Source organism: Sminthopsis crassicaudata, chromosome 4 (assembly GCF_048593235.1).
Source record: "Sminthopsis crassicaudata isolate SCR6 chromosome 4, ASM4859323v1, whole genome shotgun sequence".
Classification (NCBI taxonomy): domain Eukaryota; kingdom Metazoa; phylum Chordata; class Mammalia; order Dasyuromorphia; family Dasyuridae; genus Sminthopsis; species Sminthopsis crassicaudata.
In genome coordinates, this window is record NC_133620.1 from 380,840,505 (window position 1) to 380,863,989 (window position 23,485).

Below are 23,485 nucleotides of genomic sequence, written 5' to 3' on the forward strand. Positions count from 1 at the left end.
ATGCATGCCATGAGAGAAAAAAATGTAAGAATGTAAGCTTAGATGTCTGGGAAAACTATATAAAAATTTCTTTAAATTAGCCCAGTGTAATAGTTTTATAAAGAATGACTTTGAAACAATAACATAAAAAAGTAGGGACACTGATGCTATAATGTTAATTAAACAAACCAACCAACCCCCAAACCAAGAAAATGATCCAGATTCTAGTCATTAAGCTAGATGGAAAAAAAGAGCAGTCTGGAAACATAAATGAAGAGTTCAAAGGAGTATGATATTTTTGTTTGGCTAAGTGGAAAATACTTCAAAAACCAACAGAAACCTGTACAGGTACATTTTCAATGGAAAAATCAATTTCCAATTTTATTGTCTTATATTAGTGAACTTTAAAGTAATGACCTCGTTGTATTTCAAGTGTAAATCACGTAAACATTGTGTAGCATGTGGCAAAAAAAATTAAATAGGAAATGCACTGGCCATTAATGCCAATAGCTTGTATTTCAGGTCATAAATATAACCAAATGTGCAATACAACACAAACATGATGATAAAAAGCACTCCTCACAATTAACAAATTTTAGCTCATATGATTAAAAAAAATATTAAACTGCATTTAGTGCAACATTCTATTATATTGTACATCATATACCATGCTTTGGAAACTTACTGCACTACAGTATATACAGGCAGGATACAGCAATGTTTAAATGAAAAGTGAAAGGGAAAATGTAGAACAGAAAATTTTTACATCTATGTATACATCTAATTGTATTGTCCATTGAATTAGATTTATTATATAATCTGATGTGCCATATTGACTATCTTGCATAACACCTTGAAGTACTTTTATTTTTCCCCCAGCAATGGTCTACTTCAGACACAGAGTGGAAAGATCGTGATAAAAACGGCAGAACCTTGAAGCTTCATCAGTTGCTTCCCAAATATCATTTGTATATAGAGCTAGAAAACATTAAGAACAAAACAAATCATGACTATGCATTTAAAACAGATTTTGGTGAGCATGTGTCCCATAGTAAGAACTAAATATGAAGGAACTGTTTGTGGCCAATAAGAAAGAAAAAAGGGAAAGCTTTTGATAAAAAATAAATAAATAAAAAAAATGTGATTTCCATTTAACCCTATATACACAAGGTTTCTTTTTGCTGAAAATATCTGATCTTATCAGATTTTCATTAGCCCATGAGACATAAAATAAACTTGTGTTTTATGACAAAGATATGAATTGGCTTAAGTAGATTTTTTAGAACAATTTATGATTTGAAATTAAAACATAAGATTCACTATTTAGTGAAAATCACAAAACCCCCAAAGTTTCTATGTAGTATGTCAATCAAACATGTTTAAGAACGCTTATTTAAAAAAATATAAAATGTTAATGGTAAGTTTCTAGGACAAAGCATCCTCCCCGCCCCCCTTTTAACTTTGAGAAATAGAAATAAACAGGCAAATAAATTTCCCACACATTTAAGATATATTTCTATCAGAATAGGAGCACAAGATCACAGAGACAGAGCTGGAAGAAATCTTGGAGTCACTTAGTTTAACCTCCTCATTTAGTAGCTGAGGAATCTGAGGCACAAACAGGGGGAAGGATTGGCTGAATGTAGTTGAGTGGCAGAAGTGAGATTCTCTAAGCTCTCTACTATGTGACTTCTTTTTCACATTTTAGCTGTAGAAGTCATAACATACTCATAAGCAGTCAACTATGTAGAGATATATAGCTTGTTAAAAGATTAAAGTTAAAACATCAAAAGAATGAGTAAAGTTATTTTCTTGTCAAAGCTTACCTTAGTTTTTTATATTGTCCAAAATTTTAACAGCCACACTCCTGAGCACTTTGGGCTTGTGCACGACGTGGTGATCTGAGCTGTCTTAAGGCAGCATCTCCATACTGAATACCTGAGCCCATTCTTTCTGGATCCAGTTCACCTGAGGATCAACCAATATTTGTTTGAAAGATACTTTAAAACTCATCTATCTGTATTTTAATCTTGCAGATTCAAAAGTGATAATGCAACACAATCCCTAATATACTTTATATAAACTATGAAGAGTTGGGAGAAAACATGTACACAAATAATTATTATACAAATTAGAATATTACTAAATGCTTAGGAGCAGGATCAAACATAATGGCATAAAAGAGTTCAGAAGGAAGGAATTCTTTCTAGTTTGGGAAGAAGGGAGAATAATTTAAGGAAGATTTCTTAGAAAGGGTGTTATTTAATTTAGGCTATGAAAAAAATAGATTTCAACTGGCAGAGATGTGAGAGGAGCACATTCCAAGCATGGGAAGTAATATGTAGAAACCTATGGGGGTGGGAAAGGGTAGAATGAACACTGGAAGAGAAAATTGGAGGCAAATTGTAGAGAACTTTGAATGCTAGTTTTTAAGAAGTTTCTATTTTGTTTCCTAGTCAATGGAGAGCTATTGAAGATTTTTGAGGAAGCTGAAATTATGAAACCTGCATATTAAAAAGATCACATTGGCAACTATAACAAAGATGGATTGGAGAGGGAAGGAACTGGAGGCAAAGAAACCAGTTAATTGCAATTATAATTGCAAAAAAACAGACGAAAAGTAATATGGTCTTGAAATACTTATGGTATTGATACTGGGTGTAGAAAGAAGTGCTGATATAAGAATTACTCTGGAAATTAAACCAACAGGATTCTATGGCAATTGATTAGACAGGGGTCAAAGAGAAGGGAGAAGGAAAGCAAGGAGAAATGGAAACAGACCGAGAAGAGAGAGGAAGGGAGGAGAAAGAGAATGATTTTGATAAAACAAAGTCTCTGACATAAAAGGAATATCACTAATTATGTTTCTGTAATGACTTATTCACTTAACATCTTATCAATAAGATTTAAGAACCCCCGATTTTCTCTTTACATATTTATATACAAAGATGACATTAAGATTCTATTTAATCATCCAGAAGGAAATTATTTTCAAAGATTTCTTATAAAATAACAAACTGATATGATCTAAGAATAGACTAGTAAAGCAATAAAATATCCTATACAAAATTTCATGTTATGTGTTTAAAGTCATTTAGCATTAAACTAATATAAGTGCTTATTTTTTAATACGAATGACTAAGATTAAAATTACATGTATACACAAATACCACTAACTCCATATAAAATTTCTGGATTTAAGATTTAATTACAGAAGCTGGATGGATAAATACAGGTAGTTTTAATTATAAAAGCTAATAGGATATCTATTCAAAAGTACTAGTTTAAAAGAGATTATGGTTTTATGGAAAATGAATACAGATTCAGTAGGCTAAATCTGAATTATTTTTAGTTTGGTTTGAATGAAGCAATAAATAATGATCAATAAGCTAATTCTACAACACAGGTAGGGTAGCCTTATAGTTCGGAAGTTAGACCTAAAATGATATCTATCTGTATCTTTATCTATCTACATCTATACTCAGCTATAAACATTCACGTTTACACATATATGCAAGCATGGCCTCTCAGTTAGAAATAGCTTTCATCATATATAATGACTATCACAAAATGATTTTCCAAAATTATTCCCTGCCATAAAACTGCCATATAGTTTAATAGAATAATTTTAATAGAATTAACCAATTTTTAACTAGTTTAATTAGTTTTAATAGAATCATCCTGATGAGAGAAGGATATACAAAGTTACTTTCTTCTTCTATCCAACAAGTATAAGGTAAGCTCTGAAGTAAAAAAACAGAAGAAAAGCAAAAAAAAAAAAAAAAAAAAAAAAAAAAAAAAAAACCAACCACCAACCAATCCAAAAAAATAAAACCCCAAAGATTTTTGTGACTTCAACACCAATATTTTATTTTGAAAAATTTAGTTAAACTTGTTAAAATTTTATTTTCTACCTCCTTATTACCTATTAAAAAAAAGATATAACAGATATCTGCATAGTCAAATCAACAAATGTCTCTATTAGTTATGTCCAAAACATATTTCATTCCATATCCTGAATCCTGTGTAAAGATGGGTAGTATAATGTCATTACTTTTCTCCACAATTGAGGGGGCTTATTCCCCCTTTACCACAGCTGAAAATTAAAGCACCTACTATAGGAACAAAAAAGTAATTAGGATCAAAACCCTATACATTTAACCAACTAATATAAATTTTTCTTTGACATCCTAGGTGAGTGCAGTTTGCGTAAATTTCTCCTGAAAATATTGATAAGTAATGCTTTCACATATCATATATATATAATGTATATATATTTTATATATACATATAACATGTCTACATAATATGTAACTTTATAATAGCAGAGTTATAGAACAAAATTTGTCAAACAATATTAACAGAAAATTTTTTACCTGATTCAATTTTATTGAGTATTTTTCTTGCACACTGAACAAAGGCTTCTTCTACATTCTCCCCTGTTAGTGCGCTTGTTTCCAAAAACATAAGCTCTATATTTGATATAACAAAAACAAAATACAAGCTCTAAATTAGAATAGTGTTACTTGCTGAGCTACTATCAAATAGGTATGATATACTAAAGAACAACAGAAAGGTAATTTCTGACATAATACTTAAATTGTCCAAGCATAAACATATTTTAGTGCAATTTACTTTTTTTTTTTTTTTTTTTGCTGTTTTATTGTGGACATAAAAAAAAACACAAAACAAAAAAAACCCTATCACCTTAGTGAGCACATAAGAATTTGGTGACAAAATTAACCAACAAATTATACTAATTTCACAATCTAGTCCACCTGAAGTAAGCAACAACATGGTCAAAATTATCAAATAACTTTAATAATAAACTTATCTTTCTTTTAGATCTTGTATAAGAAAATACTGAAAATAGAGAATTAGTACACATAGTACAACAGTTTTTATTTCTCAAGTTATAATTTTCATAGATTCCTTATTTCACCAATAATGGTCGTTTCAAAAGTAGTATTCACTTATTCTCTTTGTAGTCAGTAGAGTGCCAAATGTACTGAAAACCAAACATTGGATTTGGAGTCAAAGGATCTAGATTTAAATTTCTACTCGGCCATTATACTACCTAGTATGACCTTGTTTTCTTATATGCAAGATGGAGCTAGGCTAATTTCTAAAGTCTCTTCCAGTTCTCAAGCTATCACCCTATGATTTCAATTAGGAAAGAAATAAAGCAAACCTCCCATGTCCTATATTGCTTTACTTTTTACTTATTTTTTACTTTATTATTTATCATCATCAACCTGCTTCATATATCCCTATACTTTCTGGTAAAGATCCTATTGTCAGGCTAGATAATCTAGCATCTGAGTGGTTGGGGAGAGATGAGATTATTTCCTTCTTCATTCATCAGTCAGTCACCACTGGTTTTAATATTTGCTTCATGATGTAGAATATATTTCACAGCTCAAATATTTAAGGGTTTCAAGAAAAGATGTACAGCAGAAAGAGTGAAGAGGGGTTTCTAGTATAACCTGGAAATGAGTAAATTGAGGTCCTGAAGCATATACTTATTATAAATCAACATATAGGATCCAGATCTAAGAGGGCTAGGTTGGATATCTGATTCCTCTCTTCTTGTTCCTTCCCATTCTTTTCTTAATCTTGTCAGGGAAGGTTATCTAATCACCACCTTGATTACCACCTCCCTTTAAATCTCAAAGGAGAAAGTCTAGTAGTACCCTAATACAAGAAACCTGGGAAAAACGGGCCACCAGCCTTGTGCAGTTTCCACTGAGAACAGCCCTTGTTGAGAACATCATTCTTGCTACTACCGATATCATTTGCTGATTAATTGACAGAGACCAGCAGATATGTCAAAGAGATTTGGAAATAGCTGTCCACTGGCTGCACTTCCAGTCCCTATGTCCTACTACTATCATCCAGGAAATTAACCTTTTTGGAGATGTAACAAAATAGCAACTTCAGTCTGGGTTTCAGTTCCTGCTTTCTCAACAGCCACAACAACTAAAGACAAAAAAAGAAAGCCAATGAAGCTCCTGTTGAACGGTTTAGCACCAGGAATGGATATGGTTTATTACTGAAAATAATACCGAGGAAGCTGCATTATCATTTGTTTTGCTGCTGTACCATAAAGATCATGGGACCCTCTCATTTGATTTACAGCTGACACCCCTTCTGTGTGTTGCCTTTCCCTATTAGAATATGAACTCCTTAAGAGCAGAAACTGTCTTACTGTTCTGTTTCTGTCTCCAGTGCTTAGGATTTTTGTCTATTTTTAAGACTAGGGCTTCCTATCTCTCGAAGGCTGGAAGTGCAGAGAAACTATGCAGAGGTCCTATTCTTCCTTAGGTAGGTAGCCTGGTGATAACCCCCTCTTGGGGGCTCACCATATAAATCAATGTCAGACTTATTGTAGATGCAAATCAGCTTTAACCCATTTCAACATTCAAACTCGGCTCAGAATATCCAAACTCAAGGTATCCTTTCATTCATTCTACATTATTATTTTCCCATCAAATACTTTATCAGATTTATTTACAAACAGCAATACACGTAAGCTGGTTGAGCATTTCCCTTTTCCCATCCTCCTAATTGTTAATGAGTTTCTTTCTTTTAGATTCTGATGCTACGGAGTAAAGCACTGGAGTCAGGAACTTTGTCTCTTCTTCTTACATTTTCAATAATATAGTAAAAACTTATCACAATGACAAAATATAATAAAAATAGTTCAAGTATATATTCAAACATATCATATTAATAAAAATATAACATGGAAATGCAATGAGATTTAATAATTCCCCTACCATTTTCTTGGGCAAACCTGGAAGCTTCCAAGAAAGTAACTTCACGATCTGCATCTAGATCTTTTTTGTTCCCACAGAGTATTATGACAATATTTTGACTCGCTAGCATTCTTGCATCTGTCAACCAGTTAGTAAGTGCATTATAGGTTTCTCGGCTGCAAGATGTAAGATAATAATATACATACAGTCTGTAAAATATAATTTTAATTTTAAATCAAACTATTAAATGTTTAAATCAAGCAAATTATTAAAAACTTTAAAAATGTTTATTCATTTAGAAATGTTTTAGTTATTCAATATCCTTATCACAACAATATCCCCAAAACAATCAGTGAACCATAACAGGAATTTGCTAAAACAAAAAGGAAAAGAAAATCTAGTATGTTGATATTTTGCTATCCTTAACCAGTTTCAATCATTATCAAGAATAATATAAAACAATAAGAAGTTGTGCATCTAAGGGGAGAATTTGGTTCATAGGTTACTATATTTAAAGAAAGACTGGAAATTTAAGAAAAATTTAAAAAACCAGTAAGATTTTTGCATCAATTAATGCAACTGATCCTTTTAGCATTAAGGATCTGATTTCTTCTCATTTCAATGCTTTTTTTGCTACGATGCTAATGTAAGTCCAGTCTGGGCCAAAAAATTCCACAGAAGTCATCAATACTATGCTAAAAATTGATTTAAACAATCATATTTAATTGTCTTCTTTTAAGTAGAGTGTTTGGGCAGGTGTACTACCTTCTCTGATTGGAACTGAAAAGTAAGGAGTTTTAACTACATTATTAATCTTTTTATTGCAGCATGCCTGACTCAGAAAGCAAATTGTGGGAAGTGAATGACAAGAGCCCACTTCCTATAGCAATCAAGTACCCATTCTGTTCTATAAGCACTCTCAATAAATCGATATTCTCAAAGGAGGACATTTATTGTTCGCAACCTATTCATAAGGTATAATTTGTCAATTTTTGAGCACTTATGGAAACCATAAAATAGTATGTTAAGAAATAAATTTTAAAAATTGTTCACTTTTCTTATCTAGAAGCACATGTATATGAACGTAAATGCATTTTATGAATAGAAATTCAGAGAATACCATGAATTCTGAAATAATGCTATATTTCTTAGGAAGGCACAGAAATATCAAAAGGTAATGTAACTTACCAAAGACCAGAGGAAGAGTCAAGTATACTTATTAAGCTCCAAATCATGCAAATTGAAGTGGAAAAAAAAAGAATCACAAATTTCTTAAACTAAAGATGCATATTTTCAGACTACAGGAAGCAGAACATGAAGACGAATTTCTTTTCCTATAAGTAAAGTTTGTATTACCTGGTAATGTCATAGACCAATAGAGCTCCTGCTGCACCTCTATAGTAACTTCTTGTCACAGACCTGAAAAAATTAGATTGGCTTTATCAACAGATTCAAAAGATTTTTCAATACTCTTCTTTTTTAATTAACTAACTGCTTAATTTAATATTTTCCCCTAGTTATGTTTAAAACAAAATTTTTACATTAAAAAAAAAAAAAAAAAAAAAACTTGAGTTCCTGATTCTTTACCTTATCTCCATCTCCAACTCCTATTAAGAAACCATGTGTGAAGTTATACAAAACATTTTCATAAAAGTTATGTTGTCAAAGAAAACATAGATCTCCCACTGGGGAGGGGGGAGAGGGAGAGAGGGAGAGATGGACAAAGGGAGAGAGAGAGAGAGAGGGAGAGGGAGAGAGAGAATGCCTTAATCTGTAATCAGACACAATCAGTTCCTTCTCTGAGTATGGGTAGGATTTTTCATCATAAGTCCCTAAGAGAAATCAGAGTATTGCTGAGAATAGCAAAGTTAATTTACAGCTGATCATCCCAGAACATTATTATTACTTTCTTGAGTTCATAAAGGATTTTCCAGGGTTTTTTGTTTTTCCAATTTTTTTGCCTTGAGAAGAGAGAGCTACTATAAATATTTTTGTACATATAGGTCCTTTTCCTTTAAAAAAAAAAATCTCTTTTGGGATTCATGCCTAGTAGTGGTATTGTTAGGTCAAAGGATATGCAGGAATTTACAGCCTGTTGGGCATAGATCATATTTTGTGTTATCAACTGAGGCATGGCTCTTTTTTTTTTTAATTAAATTTGATTCAGTTCTCCCTGTTTGAGAAATGAGGCCTTATCAGAAGCTAGCTTTGAAATTCCTTTTACAATTACTATTGCTAACTATTTCCCTCCATTTATCCTATTCTCTCTCTTTTTCACTACATTCTTCTAAACAAGATGTTTCTAATGAAAGACAAAAGTATCCCTTTTACTTCTGGGAACTATAAATTATAAAGATATAAACTACAGAAGTATTTATTTTAAAGTTTTCTAAAAGAGAATCAATGCATATGTTATCTACATTGGGAGAGTTAATTAGCATCCCTATTCTTTCCAGTTTATGAAATAGAAAGCTATTTCAAAGCAGCTAGATATTTCAAGAAGTTACATCTAAGCTTCTGAAGTTCTTTGAAGGCAGAAAGAGAGATAAGAGTAATGCATACCTTGAAAAATGGGAAAGAAACCTTACTCTAATGATTGAAAGTGCTGGAAATAAAGCCAATTTTTAAAACATAATGAGAATTATTAATAATAACCAAAATGTTTTTCTTGTTAATTATAAACTATGTCAGACCGATTGAAATTCTTTCTAAAATGAGCAGAAGACATTGTATTTAGGCAAAGAGCAAGAAATATTAGTTTCTTAACTTCAAGCAGAGACATAAATTGTAGACTTTCAAAATTTGATTAGCCTTATGATGAATATTAGTAATCAACTTAATCAGCTAAAATAAGACTTACTTCCTCAATCCCTTTTAAAGAAGTCTGTCCCATATCCAAAAGAAAGTGATTTTTAATATTGTTCATTTAGAACTGGAAAAAGCTCATATTATTGGCTACAATCAATGATTGATTCAATGTCTGATTTTGGTCTTCCCTAGTACTAGCTCTAGGATGCCTGTGAATTACAAAAGTCATAGCAATATAGGACCAGAAATTATATTTGAGAATAGTGGCCATCTTCTCCTAAAAGCTCCCCCCCCCCCAATCTTTGCTAATTCAATTTGGTGATAGCACAGTTAACTTAGGCTTGATACCTCAGAATTATCTATGACTTGTAACTTACATCCAATCTATTTTTAATGCTTTCATTTTGCTAGTCTAGAAATTAAAGTAAAGGACAGCTAGGGCAAGTCACAACCCCAATTGCTTTAGCAAAAAAAAAAAAAAAAAAAAAAAAATCAAGTAAAGCTGCTAGTGATTAAAGTATTTGTACTAGGCAGATCAAGCAACCTGAATCAAGTGAAGAGCTAGATGTTAGGTATAATCCTTAGGCTATGCACCACAAAAATATAGTTCAGAATAATGTAAACAATTCCTAATCACATAACTGCTAGGCACCTAAGCCCCCAAAGAGGTATGGAGTTTGGGACTTCTCCCATTTAAGGTAGAAGGGAAATTACATCTTTCCTAATTTTTATAGTGCTATTGGAGTACATCCAGAGAAAATGGAGATGTGGGAAGGTAGGAAAAAAGTATCTTATTCAAAGCTTCTCTTAAAATAACCAGAACTATGACAATAAAAAATAGGCTAAACTTTGTACCCATATTTCTGCATGCCATAAGAATCAAGTTGTTTTTACAAGAAAAGAGAGAGAAAAGTTCCTTACCTGTAATTGCAATATTTTCCAAAAAGGAAAGACACAAACAAAATTACATGCAGGAGTATTACCCATCATTCCTTTATTAAAAGGTGTTTCTTATCACTAGCTTCCTTATTTTGGTTGGTGACATCTTTTTCCCCATCACCTAAGATTGGAACCTTAGAGTTGTCTTGGACTCTTCCCTTTTTGTCACATCCAATTGTCACTGTCTTTTTCTATCAGCACAATCTCTGTCATGTCTGTCCTTTTCATTTCACCTTGCCACCACTATTCTAAAGGCCCTCACTTCTCAACTGGCCCATTATAATAGCTTCCCAGATAATCTTTCTAACTTTAATCTTTTCACACTCTAATCCCATACTTAAAACAATTGCCAAAATAAACTTTCATATCACACAAGTATCACCATTTTTCTCTTCTCAAAAAATATTCACTGGTTCCTTACTGCCTATGGGTTAAAATAAACTTTTTTTCTGGTTTTTGAGATTTAATAAAATGTGGCTGCTCTAAACAACATTACCTTTACAGGTAATGCTTTAACCTACCCTTAGTTGTTCCCTGATCTCCACCAGTCTTATTTTGCCTCAGTAGCTGCAAGGTGGCTATTTCTTATGTCTGGAATATACTCCCATTAGCTCTCTGCCTCCTAAAATTGTACTCTTCCTTTAAACTTCTCTACAAATCTCCATTTCTACAAAGACTTCCACCAATCATGTCAGATGAAAGTTCTCTCTCCCTTCTCAAATTTTCTTATACCTCTTTATATGAAAATCAAAAGACTAATTATCAATAGGCTTCAATAAAGGAAATAAACATTTTTCTGATATCTGTTTCTATATGACATTATAACTTACAAATAAAATATTTATTAAACTTGTAAAGGACATTAGTTTAGAAAGTTTGGTTAATTATTTTTATGGTAACATACAAAAAAGATTTTGACACATTGAAAAAATAGTATATTATTACATATATTATATATGCATATATTATTAAGTTCAGCAATTACAAATGACATAATACAATTTTAAAAACTCAAAAGATTAATAAACTACTAATATAAATAGCTAGTTAGGCAAAATATATTATATGCCAGGAAATGCCAAAAAAAATACTTTTGATATGCTTTTAAATAGTAGAAAATACATTAATGTTCTAGAAATAAAGGAATAATATCTGCCAAAATTAGATGCTACAAAGAATAATGACAACATCTTCAACATTAAAAAACTTTTCTTTTAATGACTAAAATTATTTTCATTAAAAAATTCCATAATTTATAGTTGACAAGTCTGAATTATATTATGGCAAGAATGTAAGCCCCCAGGATGTCATATTTTAATGTATTAATGATTTCTGGGAAAAGAACCATTTGGATTGTTATGTTTTTTCATCTAATTCGTTTTTACCAAATGTTATGTCCTTGATTAAAATCATTTGACCCATATTAAAAGATTTATCTTGGAAATATTTTAGAAAACTTCCATCTCTTATTGTTTCTTTAGCCAAAAATAAGTAGTATTACTTTTAAATACTATGTTCCAATTTCAGCAATACAATTATAGTCATGTTAGGTTGCAATTATTTAATAATAATATATTTCATTTTTAAATGATGTACTAAATTTGACAGGTTTTTTTTTTTTTTAAAGCTTACTTTAATGCTCCAAGATTCTGTGGTTTTATTGGTGTGAGTTATTCTCTTCATTGATGATGGCCGAAACTCAGGTACAACTTAACAGGTGGTCTTTAAGAGTGGTTATAACTGAAAAACTCATCACTGAGGAGATTCCACCATGGCTAGACTGGTCCTCAGACAGTAGAGATATTGTCTACCATTGAATATTTTGTTAATGAATCTGTACTCAAAAAGTTTCTCAGCTTGGTAGAAGTGAGAAAAGTTACATTTTATTTTATTAACATCTTCAAGAATGAAGATCACTTGGTCTTGATGAAGCACTAGAATAGGACTTTAATGGAGGCTAAAAAACACACATACACACAAACAACCCATAGACTTGGAATAACACTTTCAAGACCAGTGTCTTGGTTAAATAATTTGACTCATAGTTTTAATAAAATTAAAAATTAGCTTGAATGTTCACAGTACTTTGTAAAACTGAATTTTCTGGCTCAATATTTGTTGAAACTATGAACTTAATGGTCTCAATGTTGACAAACCACCTTCCCCAAGTCTTACTTTTACAGGACATTATTGTTCACATTTTGAAAAAAGAGAAAACAAGAAAACAATGACTCTAATAAAGAGGAAGAAAGGACTAATGATAAAAACAAATAAAACTTTATTTGAATTAGGAAAGTTATTAACATGGAACACTGGGGAAAGGCTGAATTCAGAGTTAAAGGATATAACTTCAAAATCCCAGCTGTAACATTTACTAGCTATGAAATTTGGGCTATTTATAAAATAAGGAATTTGAATTAGATGCTCTCTAAGCCTCCAGCCTGATGTCAAGAAGCCTCCTCTTCTTGAGTTTAAATTTGACTTCAGACACTTCCTAGCTGTGTGACCTTGGAAGTCACTTAACGCTCGTTTCTCATTCTCATCTAAAGAAAAGGCAAATAACTTCAGTATTTTTGCGATTTCCACCCCAGGAATTTTTTTAAAGTTAAAATTGTTTCTCTAAGGTGGAAATTTCTAGACTTGTTTCAAGGAAATTAACTACACATTCAAAGAATACAGCTGATTATAGAAGTATATTTGTGAAAGATTGGGAAAGAAAAGTAATGGTTTTAATTCTAACAAAAAAAATTCCTTTTAAATAAAAATTTTAAATACCTGAATCGTTCTTGTCCTGCTGTATCCCATATCTGTAATTTTACATATTTTCCACCTACATTTATTATTTTTGAACCAAACTCCACACCTATAGTGTGATTTGAATCATCTTTGACTAAAAAAAAAGAACAAAGACAAAAATTTTATATTTAGGACACTCAGAAAATATACTTTTCAGGTTTCACAAAAAAAGAAAACATTTCACATTATCTTATTAATAAGTTCATTCCATGTACAGAAAATTGGTGTTACTTATTCATTATTCTCAAAATAAGTTCTGTTCCCATATTTTAAGTTAAGTATCAAAAATCAGGGAACAGATTGCTGATGAAATTAATCAATAAAATTCATCAAGTTTCTGCTATGCTTTAAAAAAGAATACACAGTTAGTACTCCTTCAAAGATTTGATATATCTTTTCCTTAACATTATTTTGGCCAAAGTGAATCATTACTTGTTAGCAAGTCTAGGTTTGAGGTAGCTGACACTAATTCTTTGTTTACTGAACAAATTATTTAGATATTCTCAAACTGAACATGCATGTGAACAAACAAGATGTGACATCTTGCAAAGGTATTTTTAAACCTTCCTTGTAGATCAGAAATCTGAGAACAATCCATATTCATATGAAAGCTGAATAACATTACCTAGCAATTACTATGAAATGAGTATTTGGGAGAAAATTAAATGCCCATGAGTGAGCCTTGAGGGGTTCCTAAAATTAATGGTTTTAGGAAGCAAATATCTTGAGATGTTTGTTTGATTTTTAGAGGAAGTTGTGGTAAATCAGGAAATTTTGGATATAATCACTGGAGATGCCATTTTTTAAAAGTTTTCCATTAAATTATTTTTCTGTTATTTTTTTTTTTAAGTGGCAGGATCAAGTAAAAATTTTTCTAATGTTAAGTTTCAAAGCCATTTGCCAAAGACTCTAAACCAACTTAACACTGCAGCCTACAACTTCTACTCATTTTAAAAAACAGGACACAATATATTAATACATACCATCCCTTTCTTTGAGTTATCACCAACTTTTACCAAATATATCATTATCTTTACCTATCTCCCCAAACCACCATTTAGGAGATTCCATTCTCCTAAAATTACATTCTTCTATAAAAGTTAGAGAGGCCAAAATACAATATTCTCTCCCACATCGTTTATCTCAATCCAACTTTAAAATGTAGTTATCTACAACACATATGAAATACCTTATTATATGTGTTCAACACAATTTTGTCTTATGAAACTTCACTTACAGAATTGAAACATTTACTTTGTAAGTCATAAACCAAATGTCACAACAAATATCAGAAATCAAATTTTTTTTTCATGCAATTTAAAAGATAACCAAAACACAATCCCTTTTAGATCACAACTATGGTTCCTGGAAAATATTCCAAATGTTCTAATTTAAATATATATGAATAAAATGCTTGCCAGAAAACAGTGTAAAACACATACCTATGCACATATGTGAACAGGTGATATAAAGATAATCACTTACATTTCTTTTCAATAAACTGATGAAGTAAGCACGATTTGCCAGTTCCTGCATTTCCAATTACCAGGAACTTAAATAAAAAATCTAAAAGATAAAAAGGATGACATGAGAAAATTACTTTATCAATTTGCTTTTTGGATATGATTATATAGTATGAAATCAAATTAAAAGGGGAAAATGTGAATGAGGTTTAATTCTAACTTTTTAAAACTTAAACATTGTGAAAAATGATGAAATCTGAATAAAATTTAATGAATGTAGCACACAAGATAACTTTTTTTTTTAAAAATATACTGCATTGTTTGTTAACTTTATACATTATTGGTAAAGCTGGCAACTAAAAAGTTTCCAGGTTAATCCACTTCTCTCTAAAACCACCTTCCAAATAAATTAACAACCTATAAGAAACGGACAAACAACAAAAGAAGTTAACAAACATGGTAACATACATAACTATCATGAAAAACAAAAAAATAAAAACAGTGCAAGACCACTCTCCTGGCCAGATAGGAATCCCTGCCAATTCCTATCTCTTAAAAAGACAAATCTGACTTGGTTTGCCCTCTACTTAGAAATTTTCAGTAGCTACCTATATCTAGGAAAAAAATATATAATATTCAGTGTGGCATCTCTAGTCCTTTAAAATCTGGTTTATACAAGTTCCAGTTTCAATTCATACTACTCTTCTTTACTCATTCTTCATTCCTGTCAAATTGGCTTCATGGTTATTGCCCTGCCCTCTAACATTTTTGTAGCTTTTTCTGCATGCCTTTGCACAGGTGATACTCCATGTATGGAATGTATCTATCCCCTTCTCACCTCTACTTCTTAGTGTCTTTAGCATCCTTTAAAGCAAAACTCAGATGTCACTATTTACGTGAGGCCTTTTCTGATCCTTCTAGTTGCTGATGCTTTCTTTCTGAAATTTCTTTATAAAACTTAGCATCTACCTTATATTTACTTATTTGTGAACATGCAGGTAATAAATGCATACAATACAATATAAGTTCCTTTGAGTGATCATTACCTCTTGGAATTTGTGAGAAAGGAGAAGAAACCTGGTTATAGCCTGATATACACCTTGAACTCTGCTCTGGAAAAGCACATCATAAGGCATTTAGAGGAAAAAATATGTAAAAGCCAATGACCCAAGTGATATAAAAGAAGTCAGCACAAAAGGGATGGTGGATCAGATTCTGAAGAAACAATAAAAAATAATTCCAATGAGAAAGAAAAATGACATTTATCTGAAGAGAACAATATGGACACACCTGGAATTTACTAGCCTACTCAGATTTTTGGACAGAAGTGTAGACAAGACAGGCCCATTGCTAAGGTGTGTGGAGAGATGGTGGACAGAAAACTCCCAGTTCTCCAAATTTTATTGCCTTAAAGTGAACACAGAATGGCAGAAATAAAATAGTGATAAAGCAAATGTCCTCCTATATATCTTGAGAGAACCTCAGGACTCAACCTCCAGAGGCAGAGGTTTGGCCTCCCTGATGGGCAAAAACCTCTAGGATTCCACTGAATCAACAAACAAGTAGCCCTGGGAGCAGCAGGGTAAGTAGCTCCTTGGCCACAAGAATTCTCTCACAGATAGTGTGTGGGATTGGACAGCTGAGTCCAACAGACTGAAGGACCCTCTGTTGTATCAGAATGCCAGGCCCTGCTGTGCTGACCAGAAATCCTGAATTGTGGGCATATGCCCGATAAGTGTAGTAATAGAGGGGCAGAGACCCTGCTGGATGTGAACACTAGCAGTAGAGTGAAGTCTTTGGTTCCTACTCTAGAGCAGAGGGGAGAGCTGAAGTTTGGTCCAGGGAGCAAGAACATTTTCAAGCATAGCTGGGGGCTCTAGCCTGTGGCTAAGGGGTAGAGAGAAGTACCCCAGTCTGGGTCTGCAGGACAAAGCTTAAAAAATAACAGAAAGGAGGAACTGAAATCTGGACACCATCCTCTTATACCTCACAACTTGAATCTGATAACAAGTAAGGGGCTAAAAAGAAAAAACAAAACAAAATAAAAATAAAAATGAGTAAGCAAAGGAAAGCCAACTATAAACAGTACTAAAGGGATAGAAAAGATCTGAGTTCATATTTAGAGAAAGAGTGAAACTAAAAAAGTCACTCCAACTTTAAAGAGAAATGTTAAATGGGAGGCGGAGTCAGATGGTGGAGTAAAGGCAGGAACTTGCCCAACTTCTCCCTCAAACTGTTCCAAATTCCTTTAAATAATGATTACAGCAATTTTTCAAACATCAGAACACCCAGAAAAGCAAGAATAGAACACTTTTAAGCCGATGGCAAATTAGAAGCTCAGCAGAAAAGGTCTGTGACAGCAGGACATGTGAGTGCACCCTCAGCCCCAGCTCTAGCCGGATCCTAGCATCAGCAAGGGGGGACCTCTGAATCAGCAGCAGTGCTGGAGGCTTCTGGACCTCTCAGGCCGGGAACACCAAGGAGTACTCAGTAGGTCAATGGAGAGGGTCTGTGGCAACAAGTTGGGAGCCTGGTGTGCAGTTCCAGCGCAGACTGGGTCAGTGGAGCCCCAAGCCAGGCCAGCACCCTAGACCTTACAGCTACTGTGGGGCAGGAACATACCTAAAAGCTCCAGGGAAGAAAAAAGGGCTTGTGGTCAGATTCCTACAAGGACCTCTGAAAACAGATGTACAAACTCCCTGAAGCTTGGGACAGTGTCCCCTCCATCTTGGAAACAGAGTCTTACTTGAACCAAGAGTTAAAAGCTGACTAATAGGTAGGAAAATGAGCAGAAAAAACAAAAGAAAAGAAAACAAAAAACCGTTTCGGACCATTGAAAGTTATTATGGTGATAAGGAGGATCAAAATACACACTCAGAAGATAACAAAGTCAAAGCTCCTACCTTCAAAGCCTCCGAGAAAAATAAGAATTGTGCTCAGGCCATGAAAAAGATCAAAAGGGACTTTGAAAATCAAGTAAGAAATAAGAGGAAAATTTAGGGAAAGGATTGAAATAGATATAAAAGGAAATACAAAAAACTAATGAGGAGAAAAATGCTTTAAAAAGCAAAATTGGTCAATTGGGAAAGGAGCTACAAAAGTTCACTGAGGAAAAGAATTCCTTAAAAATAGAATTGAGCTAATGGAAACTAATAACTTTGTGAGAAATCAAGATACAATAAAACAAGACTGAAAAAATGAAAAAAAAAAAAAAAAAGTGAAATATCTCATTGGAAAAAGAACTGACCTGAAAATAGATTCAGGAGAGATAATTTAAAAATCATTGGTCTACTTGAAAGTCATGATCAAAAAAAGTGCCTGGATATCATCCTTCAAGAAGTTATCAAGGAAATTTGTCCTGATGTTCTAGAATCTGAGGTTAAAACAGAAATTGAAAGAATCCACTGATCACCTTCTGAAAGAGATCCCAAAATAAAACCCCCCAGGAATATTATAGCCAAATTCTGGAACTCCCAGATCAAGGAGAAAATACTGCAAGTATCCAAAAACAATTCAAGTATAAGGGAGCCACAGTCAAGATAATATAAAACTTAGCAACTTCCACATTAAAGGACTAGAGGACTTGGAATAAGATATTCTGGAGAGCAGTGGAGCTAGGATTGCAACCAAGAATCACCTACCCAGCAAAACTGAGTATAATCCTTCAGAAGAAAAAAATGGTCATTCAACGAAACACAAAATTTTCAAGCATCTGTGATGAAAAGCAGATTTGAATGGAAAATATGATTTTCAAATATAGAACTCTGAAGAAGTATAAGAAAGTAATCAAGAAAGTGATACAATAAGGGACTTAATAAGGCTTATTTGTTTATATTCCTATATGGAAGGATAATACTTGTAATTCATTAGTATATTCTTATAATGATGTCAGGAGTATATACATAGGGTATGGGTATGAGTTGAATATGAAAGGATATTATCTTTTTTAAAAAAAATGATAAGGTGAGAGAGAAATGTACGGGGGAAAACGGGAAAGGGACAAATAGAATGATGCAAATTATCTGCCATAAAAAATGGCAAGAAAAAGCTTTTACAGTAGAGGGAAAGAAGGGAAGGAGAGGGGGAGTGAATAAACCTTACTCTCATTAGAATTGGCTCAAATAGGAAATAACATAGAAATCTATCTTATTCTGAAGGAAAATAGGAGGGGGATGGGATTTGGGAAGAGGAAGAGGGTGATAAAAGAGAGGGTATATTGGGGAGGGAGTGGTCAGTAGCAAATCACTTTTAAGGAGGGATAGGGTGAAAGGAAAGAGAGAATAAATCGGGAAATACAATTTGCAATAGTAATTGTAAAAAAATTTTCAAAGCAATTTTTTTTGATAGAATATTATTGTTCTCTGGGAAATTATGAGAAGGATGCTCTCAGGGAAAAAAAAAAGTGGAAAGTCCTCCATGAACAAAGAAATATACTGTATATAAAAAGCAATGTTCTAGGATGACCAGATGTAAATTACTTTGTTATTCTCAGGAGTACAATCATTCACAACTACTTTGAAGGACTTATGATGAGTAATCCTATCCATATCCAGAGAAGGAACTGACTGAGTCTGAATGAAGATCAAAGCATTCTCTATTTCTCTCTCTCTCTTTCTTTTGTTTTTTAATTAAAATTTTTTAATTTTCAAAAGATATTCATGGATAATTTTTCAATGTTAACCCTTGCAAAATTTTGTGTTAGGTTCTTACTAAGTGCTAAGTTGGTACTTAACAGTTCTCAAACCTCCTCCCAGAGAAGGATTATAATTGAGAGACAATCAGAACATCACAACTTTGTGTTCTAATACCCCCCCCTTCTTTCCACCTCTTTCTCTAGACAGCAAGTAATCCAATATATGTTAAACATGGTAAAAAAAAATGTTAAATCCAATTATATGCATATATATTTATACAATTATCTTGCTCCACAAGAAAAATCAAATCAAAAAGGAAAAAAAATGAGAAAGAAAATAAAATCCAAGCAAACAACAATAAAAAGTGTGAAAATCCTATGTTGTGATCCACACTCCAAGCCCACAGTCCTCTCTCTAGGTGTAGATGGCTCTCATCATCACAAGATCAATGTAACTGATCTGAATCATCTCATTGTTGAAAAGAACCATGTCCGTCAGAATTGATCTTCATATACTATTGCTGTGTACAATGATCTCCTAACTCAAAAATCTTAAAAACAAGTGTTAAAAAAAAGAAAAGAAAAAGAAATATCAAATGGTTACAAGTCCAATGTTCTTCTTGGAAGACCTTAAAAAGTACTTCAAAAATCAAATTAAGAGAGACTAAAAAAAGAGGGGGAAATAAGAGCAATCTAAATAAATCAAGAAAATTATTAAAAGGCAGCCAATTGGAAAAGTTAAGTTCAGGCCATGCCAGACTAACCTTTCCCCTCACAAAAACAAATCAATGGTCTGATCACATATTCCCATTATCAATGCTCAGTAAATTTCTTGTCTATAAGAATATAACCAAACATATTTAACATGGACTGCCTGCCATCTAGAGGTAGGGGTAGAGGGAAGGAGGGGAAAAGTTGGAACAGAAGTGTTGCATTCAACATTGCAAGGGACAATGTTGAAAAATTACCCATGCATATGTTTCTTAATAAAAAGCTGTAATAATTTTAAAAAAATGTTAAAAAGAAGAATATAACATTCATTTTTATTGATTTTTTTGGTGTTTTATCATGCTTAGATCCTCTCTCTCTCTTCTTAAAGTATTCATTAGATACACACATGCATATGTGCTTTTATATATAGCTTACAAGTCTTTACACTCATTTTTAAAATTTTTTTATTTCATTTTTTAAAATTTCATAATTATAATTTTTCTTGACAGTATATATGCATGAGTAATTTTTTAAAATAACATTATCCCTTGTATTAATTTTTCCAAATTTTACCCTCCCCTCCCTCTACTCCCTCCCTTAGATGACAGGCAATCCCATACATTTTACATGTGTTACAGTATAACCTAGATACAATATATGTATGTAAATCCAATTTTCTTGTTGCACGTTAAGTATTAGATTCCGAAGGTATAACCTTTACACTCATTTCTTGCTCCTAACCCATTTTTCCAATGTTTTTCTCATTGATTTCACCTTTGTCTCAAAATTCCCAAGTATTAAAGTATGTATTGGTATGTATTGTAGGGTCTAAGTTTGTTATAAAATTTCTCTCCCTCCTCATTCTCTGTAACAGACATTGGTGCAAAATCTGCAATTATTTTCATGATGGTCTTTTTATAAATGCTTATTTTGAGTCCTTTGAGCCTACCAAAACTTCATGGTGTGTTAAGTGACATTTAATCTTGTTTTTGTTTGTACAAAAAAGCCCAAAAATAAACCTGTCAATTCCTTTATAGGCTTCTATGAAAAAATCCTATCAGTATGCTTTCATTTAACTACATTTTAGTTATTTCATGTATAACAATGTCAAGACTGATATGGCTCAGGTCCTCTATCTAGCATTAATTCACTTGTTGGTCAATTAAGTATCTCCCATTTAGAGTGCTATAATTCTAATGGAATTTATAGATTGTCTATCTTATCATATATTTTTAAAAATTTTATGGGTTGTCATGGCTAAAGAATTTATCATTAAAAGGCTTGCATATTGGTGAACAACATATACACATTTAGATACGGTGGTCCTTGGAAAGCAGAAAATCTGTTGCCAGGACCATCCTTGAAGCTTTTTTTTTTTTTTTTTTTTTTTTTATTAGCATGGTATATACATTTGGCTCTCTACTAGCAACCTCTGAATTTCCAGAATCATTTGTATGACATGATGAATCAACTGAAGTTAGTACTTTTGGATATTCATTTAAATAACCCATACAGTAGCAATTCTATCAGTATTCATATTTTAAAAGGATCCTGCAAATGGAAAAGGAACTGATCCCAGGGCTAGATTGCACTTGGGAAAACTACAATGCTCTTAAGACCTTCTTCCTGAAATAAACACCCATTAAAAAAAAATCAATGTTCTTCTAGTGGCATGAGAAATGGGATATCACAGGCTCCAAAAAACTAAAGCTGCAGGTCATTCACAAGACAATGGAGAAGCACATGTCTAAAACACACTATCAGTGAAGAATTTATTACAATATAAATAAAAGATATATTAAAAAAAGATATAAGATCAGAAAAAAGAGGCAAGCTGTCACATAGCAAGAACAAGAGATAATCAAGGGATAAGCCTGTAGGCTCCACATGTTATAAAGGATTTTAAAAATCAGAGGATTTTTATCCTGATCTTGGAAATAATTGGGAACCATTGGAATTTATTGAATAGGAAGATGATATAGACATTTATGCTTTAGGGAAACATTTAAGAGCTGTGTAGAAGATGGATAGGAGTGGAGAGCCATGGAAAGGGAAGCCAACCAGAGGACTCTATTGTGATCTAATGTAAGATATGAGGACCTAAACAAGAATGGTGACAGTGTCAGAGGAGGAAAGGGAACACACTGAGGAGATTTCATGAAAACCAAATGTTCAAGACTTGGCAAATGTTTAGATATAGGGAGCGAGGGTCAAGGATGATTCCTAAGTTGCATGTCTAAAAGAATGGTCACAGACATTGACCCACACCTAACACCCTATACCAAGATAAGATCAAAATGGGTTCATGATTTAGAAATAAAGAGTGATATTATAAGCATATTAGAAGAACAAAGGATAGTTTACCTCTCAGATCTGTGAAGAAGGAAGGAATTTGTGGCCAAAGAAGAACTAGAGATCATTACTGAATGCAAAATGGATAATTTTGATTAAGTTAAAAATTTTTGTACAAACAAAACCAATGCAGACAAAATTAAGAGGGGAAGCAATAAAGTAGGAACAATTTTACATTCAAGAGTTCTGATAAAGGCCTCATTTCTAAAATATATAGAGAATTGACTCAAATTTGTAAGAATTTAAGCCATTCTCCAATTGATAAATGGTCAAAGGGTATGAACAGGCAATTTTCAGATGAAACTAAACCATTTCTAGTTATATCAAAAAGTGATCTAAATCATTATTGATCAGAAAAATGCAAATTAAGACAACTCTAAGGTACCAATATATACTTCTCAGATTGGGTAAAATGACAGGGAAAGATAATGATGAATGTTGGAGGGAATGTGGGAAAACTGGGACACTGAGACAGTTGGTGGAACTGTGAATGGATCCAATCATTCTGGATTTGGAACTATGGCCAAAGGGCTATCAAACTCTGCATACCCTTTGATCTAGCAGTGTTTCTAAAGAGTATATCCTAAAGAGATCTTAACGGAGGGAAAGGGACCCACACGTGCAAAAATGTTTGTGACAGCCCTTTCTGTAGTGGCAAAAAAACTGGAAACTGAGAGGATGTTGAATGTTGGCTGAACAAGTTATAATGTATGAATATTATGGAATATTATTGCTTTATAAGAAATGATCAGCAGGTTGAAAAGCCTGGAAGACTTACATGAATTGATACTAAGTGAAATGAGCCGAACCAGGAAATCATTATATATGGCAACAGCAAAATTAAACAATTAATTCTGATGAATGTGTTCTCGTTAACAATGAGGTGATTAAGGCCAGTTCCAATGGTCTTGTGATGAAGAAAGCCATCTGCACCCAGAAAAAGGACTGTAGGTACTGAATGTGGATCACAACATGATATTTTTCACTCTTTTTGTTGATGTTTGCTTGCATTTTGTTTTTCTTATATTTTTCCCTTTGTGAGCTGA

At 32.6% G+C, this 23,485-nt stretch overlaps 1 protein-coding gene across 2 annotated transcripts in view; it reads right to left on the bottom strand.

Annotated features, from left to right (window-relative positions):
* Positions 1-328: 328 nt before the first annotated feature.
* Positions 329-23,485, bottom strand: part of RAB4A (RAB4A, member RAS oncogene family) — a 46,257-nt gene continuing 23,100 nt past the window's right edge. The window contains exons 2-8 of one of the 2 annotated variants that reach the window (XM_074262386.1): positions 14,766-14,846; positions 13,260-13,374; positions 8,094-8,156; positions 6,759-6,913; positions 4,356-4,451; positions 1,806-1,947; positions 329-957 (exon numbers count right to left, since the gene is read on the bottom strand). In XM_074262386.1, the coding sequence (XP_074118487.1) occupies positions 1,832-1,947; positions 4,356-4,451; positions 6,759-6,913; positions 8,094-8,156; positions 13,260-13,374; positions 14,766-14,846 (626 nt within the window). In that variant the 3' untranslated portion in view covers positions 329-957; positions 1,806-1,831. Of the gene's footprint in view, positions 958-1,805; positions 1,948-4,355; positions 4,452-6,758; positions 6,947-8,093; positions 8,157-13,259; positions 13,375-14,765; positions 14,847-23,485 lie in introns of both variants that reach the window. The other variant, XM_074262385.1, reaches the window with a different exon arrangement.